Source organism: Elephantulus edwardii, unplaced genomic scaffold (genome assembly GCF_000299155.1).
Source record: "Elephantulus edwardii isolate Elephantulus edwardi_28Jun2011 unplaced genomic scaffold, EleEdw1.0 scaffold00456, whole genome shotgun sequence".
Classification (NCBI taxonomy): Eukaryota; Metazoa; Chordata; class Mammalia; order Macroscelidea; family Macroscelididae; genus Elephantulus; species Elephantulus edwardii.
Window position 1 is genome coordinate 934,110 of NW_006400206.1, and position 6,649 is coordinate 940,758.

Sequence of the window (6,649 nt, forward strand, 5' to 3'; positions counted from 1 at the left end):
TCTTATACAGTATTTATCTTTATGGGACTGAAATAATTCACTCAACATAATGCTCTGTAGTCCCTCCCAAGTTACATGGTGATTTTCACAATCATTGTTCCTACATGCTGCTTAGTATTTCATTGTGTGAATGTACGATAATTTCTCAATCCATTCAATTGTAGTTGGGTGTTTGGGTGGCTTCCATGTTCTTGTGATGGTGAATAACACTGCCATGAACATTTGTGTACAAATCTCTGTTTGTGCCTCAGTTCTCATTTTCTCAGGGTATATTCCAAGCAGTGGAATATCTGGGTCACATGGAATTTCTAGGTTAGCTTTTTGAGGAAGTGCGGTTTTACCATTTTACAATACCACCAACAATGTATAAGAGTTACTATCTCTCCACATCCTCTCTAACACTTATTACTTGCTGTCCTGTTAAACTTTGCCACTGCTGCTGGGTTGAGAATGTTTCTCATTGTGGTTTTGATTTGCATCTCTCTTATTGCCAATGATTTTTTTTTTAGAGTTACAACTCCATCTTTATTTAAGCCTTACGTGCCTCCTTAGCGTTTTCCACCAACTCGGGGAGCAGAAACTTTCACAGGCTTCGCAATTTTTTGTTTAGGCTCTGCTTTTGTGGGAGCCTTAGTAGCAGCCATTGCAGTCTTTTTAGATGCTTGTTTAGCCTTTTTTGCTTCCTTGGCAGCCCTGATAGCCTGTTCTCGTTGAGCCTTTCTAACTTCAGGTTTTTGATTCCTCTTGGCCATTATATCAGCAAGAGATGCACCAGTGATGGCCCTTTGGAATTTGACTGCTCGGCGGGTTCTTTTCTTTTGAATTTCTTCCGACTGGCCCTTTTTGTGCTTCCTTCTGTAAAGGACAGTCCAATTGATCTGCCGTGGATTCCTTTTGGAAAGGAAAGCTGACTCGCATTTTGCATTAAGAAACTGGAACACCTTTCCGTTGGTCCTGGCGTAGCGCCTCCCGTGCCTGGGGTAGATCTTGTACCCGCTGAAACTGCACAGCTCGACCTTCATGGCTGCAGCTTCAGCGAAACTGGGAAAATGGCGAAAAGAGCTATTGCCAATGATTTTGAGCATTTTTTCATATGTCAGTTGACTATCCAAATATCTTCCTCTGTGAAAATTCTTTCATGTCTTTTGCCCATTTTGTATCTGTGTTACCTGTGGCGTGTGGGATGTGGATCCTCCTTCAGCTTTCTTTAGGTAGATTCCAGTTTCACCAGCACCATTTGTTAAAGAGGTTGTCATTTTTTCATTTGATAGTCTTCCTTTTTTGTTGTTGGATATCAGTTGACTGTAGGTTGATAGGTTAATTTCTGGGTTCTCAATTTTTTCCATTGGTCTATGTGCCTGTCATTGTATCAGTGCCATGCTGTTTCGGTTACTACTGCTGTGTAGTGGGTTTTGAAATCATTGGTCTCCCACTTTACTTTTGTTTTTCAGAAGTCTTTTCTTATTCAAGATCTCTTTCTTCTGCAAATAAACTTTCCAACTGCACGTTTGTACCAGGATTGAACATGTAGTTTGCTTTTGGTAGAATTGTTATTTTCGCTATATTGAATCTTCTTATCCATGAACAGAGAACATTTTCCCATTTATTTATGTCTCTTATTGGTTCTTTAAGTATATTGTTAAAAGAATATCTAACACAGTTAAGTAAGAATTTTGCATTTCAAATCTTGATAACACATAACAACAATGCAATAACCCTTACTAAGGTGGCCTTCATTCATCACTGTTCAAAGTCTTAAACCTGTTATTGAAATAATTTTTAAATTAAGATGGGATAGATTCAAGGTTATATTTTAGTTCTTAGAGACTTGGTTTTTTTTAGCTTCAGCTAGTATTTGCATATGAGTAGTTGATGATCTGTTCCTCAATTTTAACACAAGACCGAATTTTCACAGCTGGCGGTGAACTTCTCCAATGATTCTTTCCACAGATACAGTCATCAGATGGGATTTTGATTGTACAAAATTCTGTCATTCTATCTCCAGCCTCAATCCTGTCACCAAGTGTATATTTTCTGAATATTGATCCTTCTTCCTTGTTCCCAACTTTTGCATTCCAGTCACCAATTAATTATAAATAGTGATTCATTGTTTCAACCAATTAATTATAAATAGTGATTCATTGTTTCAAGTTATATCAATTTCAGACTTCAAAAGTTCGTAAAAAGCTTCTATTTCCTCCTCTCTGACTCCATTCTGATTCTAGTTTGGCTCTCATTGATTCATATATGATAGTTGAATTAACAGATCTTAGATAGACAGATAGATAGATAGATAGAGATATTACCTGCCACTCACAACATTGTATTTAAGGATCTAGGAATGATCTTTTTGACTGTGAATGTGACATTATTTTTCTTCCATTTTTTCATTCCCAGCAGAGTAGATCATAAAAATTGGATGGCAAATTTTTCTTGCTAGTCTGTCTTAATTTAGAAGTTCAACGTTAGCACAATATCTGACAGACAAGTATTTTACCAAAAGGCCAGATACTTCCCTCTGACAGAAAAGTATTTTACCCAAAAGGAAAAACACTTCCCTCTCTTCTATTCTCCTCTCCTCCCCTCCCATCGTCATGAGCAGCTGCTAAACTTCGTCTCTGCTAACCCCCAATATGATGACTCAGGCCTCCAGTGACTTCTGTGTGCTCATTATCTCTCTGCTTCCCAGTGATGATGGTTCTATGTCACTGGTATGCTGTCACTTTTGGCCTCTCTGGCTTGTCTCCTCATGTGTTTCTAGTCCCAGCCAATCCTCTTGTCAGTGTGCCCTTTCCTTTCTTGTGCCATTGTTTTGTCTCTCCTCCTTTTGTGGAGGTCTCAAAGACTAGATTAATTGTTGGAGGATATCAAGACTATCACCCATGAAAAATGCAAGAAGTCATTATTAGGACACATGAAGAAGAAAAAACTAAGATGGATATCAAAAAAGACTTTAAATATTGTTAGAATGTTGAGAAGCCAAAGCAAAAGCAACGGCTAGGGAAGTTAAGGGGCTGAACAGAATATTTCAAAGGGCAGCTTGGGAAAACAAAGCAAAATGTTATCATGAAATATAGAAGGAGCTGGAGTTAAAAAATAAAAAAAAAGGGTGAACTCAGCATTTCTCAAGCTGAAGAACAAATTCAAGCCTGGAGATGAAGTATTGAAAGAAGCTATGGGCAGAATACTGAATGATCCAGGAAGCATCAAAAGAAGATGGAAGGAGTACACAAAGTCATGTGCCAAAAAGAACAGACACAGAAGAATTTCATGAAAGAGTATATGATCAAGAAACAATGGTGATGAAGGAAGAAATTAAAGCTTCTCTGAAGGATAAACAAGGTCCCGGGAATTGGTAGAATATTAATTGACATATTTCAACAAACAGAATTTATCGAACAATCTCACTAATACCACATGCAAGCAAAATCTTGCTGAAGATCATCCAAAAGTTACTAGTGCAGAGTATTGATGGAAAACTGCCTAAAATACAAGGCTTAGAAAAGGTCAAAGCACTAGGGATGTTATTACCTATGTTAGATGGATCTTAACTGATAGCAGAGAGTAACAGAGACTACCTATTTATGTTTTACTGACTATGCAAAGACATTTGACTGTGTGAATCACAACTAACTGAAGCCAGCATAGAGAAGAATGGGAATCTCAGGACACCAGATTGTGTTCCTTCATATTAAACCATCCTACACTTAGACCAGACAGCAGTTGTACAAACAGGGCAAGGAAACCCTACATGGTCAAACATCAAGAAAGGAGTGTGTCAGAGATGTGTCCTTTCTCCAAACCTTTTCAGTCTATATGCAGAACAGATCATTTGGGAAGCTGAACTCTATGAAGAAGAATGTGGCATCAGAATTGGAGGAAGATTAGTCAACAGTACACACAACCTTGCTTACTGAAACTGAGGAGGGCCTGGAGTGTTTTCTGAAGAAGGTCAAGGACTGCAGTCTTCAATCTAAATTGAAAATCAATATCAAGAAAACAAAGGTTCTCACCATTGGACCAATTCGCGGCATAACGATAAATGGAGATAAGATTGATACTGTTAACAATTTCATCTTTCTCGAGTCCATAATGATCATTCTTGGCACCAGCAATCAGGAAATAAAAAGACAAAAAGCTTTAGGAAAGTCGACTGCCAGTGACCTTTCCAAAGTGCTAAGGAGCAAATATTTCATCTAGAGATTAGGATTCACCTGATCCAAGCCATGGTCTTCTCAATTATTTGCTATGCATCAATGAGCTCAACAATGACTAAGGATGACAGAAGAAAAATAGATGACTTTGAGTTGTGGTGCTAGTGAAGAGTATTGAACATATTATAGATTGTGAAGAGAACAAACAGGTCTGTCCCAGAGAGGATGAAACAGGTTGCTCATTGGATACAAGGATTATGAAGCTCTGTCTCAATTTCAGCATGTTGCCAGGAAGAATCAGTCCTAAGAAGAGGACATCATCCATCAAGGATGGAAGGGCAGTGCAGGAGAGGAAGACCTTGGAAGAGATAGATTGACACAGTGACTGTGGGAATGGGATCAGGTATGTCAGAAACAGTGAAATTGCTTTAAGATAGGGCAGGAATGCTATGAATTATGGTGGACTTACTGGCAATATCAATAACAACAACACTTACTAATAAAAGCATGGACTATGTGGCTACAATTGTAACAATATAATAGTACTAAAAATAAGATTAGTTGATGACAACATCTGTTAAATAATGGAATAGGATATTACAACTAGTTATAGATTCTCTTCTTTCTTGAACATGTTTGAGAAGAGAACAGGATTGACTATTCATGAAATAAACATTAGGATCCAGACCAAAACAAAAGTCCCAAGTTTTTGTTTAAATGCTACTTTGAATAGTTCGTTATTGAGACTCTGTTTCTGCTTTCAGAAAACATCCAAGCTTTACATCAAAAGCAAGCTGCTGATTGTGAAGCAAGTGTGAGCCAAGTGTTGATTAGAAGGAAAGGGGAAAGCTTCCAAATAGTTAATGAAGCAACCTGCTAACAGTTTTCAATTTGGGAAATGTGATCAAGACTTTTCTTGTAGACAATCAGTATAATTTAATTTTTCTCACTCTCCTATCATCAGAAAATCTATGTAATAGAATAGGATGCTATAGAATAGCTGTAGAGTAGCATGGGATTTACTAATCTGGGTTGAACTCAAGTTATAGTTGATTAAAATCCATATAATGCTGAGCAGATCAAACTCACTAAGCCTGAGTTTCCTTACTTGTAAAATGAGAATATCAATAGTTTCTCTATTAAAATGGCCACTGTAAAGATTTCAGGATATCAAAGGATATCATACTTTAAACTACTTAATGAGGCTATTGATCTTAACATGATATCATAGCATCAAACTCACTATTGTAGATTCAGTTCAGACTTATATTAACCCTTTGTGGGGCTTCTGAGGCTATGAATATTTATAAGAGAAGACTACTGATATTAGATAATAATAATACTTAAGAGCAGTTAGAAAGAGAAGAAAAGTAAAGTTTTTTAAAATTATTTTTTAAAACATAGGGAGTTCAACTGCCAACCCAAAGGCAGCTGGAATTCACCAACTTCCCTGTGAGAAAAAAATGGGTAATTTTCTGCTCTGTGGTTAACAGTCTCTGAAAACCTGCTAGAGAGATTTGATGAGATGAAAAAACAAGTTGACAGAATATATAAGGCATAACAAGAAAATTCATAATTGTACTCAGATCCAGTCCAATGGAAATTCCAATTTACTCATTAATTGTGTTCTAAACCTTACTTGTAAGTTATTATTGTTGTTGTTGTTATGTAATGTAATGTTGGAACCTACCCATAGCTGACCCTCTGATGAGTTTTCAGAAACAGTTAATTGCTCGGGAGGAGATTGTCCATTCTTCTTCTGCAGAAGTGCTCGTGGCCTCGAACCACGAACCTTTGGGATTGCAGCACAGCTTCTTGCCATTATAAATTGTAAATTGGGCTTTTTAAAAAAAAGTATACAATATATATTGCTCATACCAACAATAGTTGTTAAGTAAACAATAGTTAATGCTTAAATTAACCATCTTAATGACTTCTTTATCCCAAAACAACCATGTAGACTTTTTAAAAGGTTGATCTGGATCCTAACATTTGCTGCTCCGTGGAACACGAGAAATGAAATCCCTTGAGGAGGAAGGTTCAGATAATGATGTGTCTACTCCACATTCCCAGAAAATAATCAGAAAGAAAAACATCGCCTTGAGTATGTGTGCATCCTTGTATGCCTTTCAAGGAGCCGTGATGGCAGATGTCAGGCTGTTAACTGAAAGGGTAGCAGTTCAAAACTACCAGTTGCTCCTAGGGAGAAAAATAGGAAGTCTGCTCCTTTAAAGATTTACAGGCTTAGAATATTAATATAGGGGTGGGGGTTAAGGGGTTGGAATTGGAATTGATTAGTTGACAGTAAGCTTTATTTTGCTTTTTCTGTCCACCGCCCTGAACATGCTGAAATTGTCTAATCAGAACTCATTCATAACTGAATCTACTTCAAGCTTCCATGGAATTGCATGAGAACCACTTTAAATGGTAACTTTAATTCTCCCTCCCTTTTTAAATGTGATTTTAACAAAAGTTTACAGAAAAGTTGAATTTTC

At 37.1% G+C, this 6,649-nt stretch overlaps 1 protein-coding gene across 1 annotated transcript; it reads right to left on the reverse strand.

Moving 5' to 3' along the window:
• Positions 1–548: 548 nt before the first annotated feature.
• On the reverse strand, positions 549–1,022 carry LOC102856049 (60S ribosomal protein L24-like). Its single transcript, XM_006902822.1, has one exon. It carries the CDS (start codon positions 1,020–1,022, stop codon positions 549–551), a length of 474 nt encoding a protein of 157 aa, XP_006902884.1.
• Positions 1,023–6,649: the final 5,627 nt, after the last annotated feature.

Excerpts from the sequence above, each read along its gene's own strand:
- LOC102856049 (XM_006902822.1), bottom strand. The coding sequence starts at position 1,022 with ATGAAGGTCGAGCTGTGCAGTTTCAGCGGGTACAAGATCTACCCCAGG.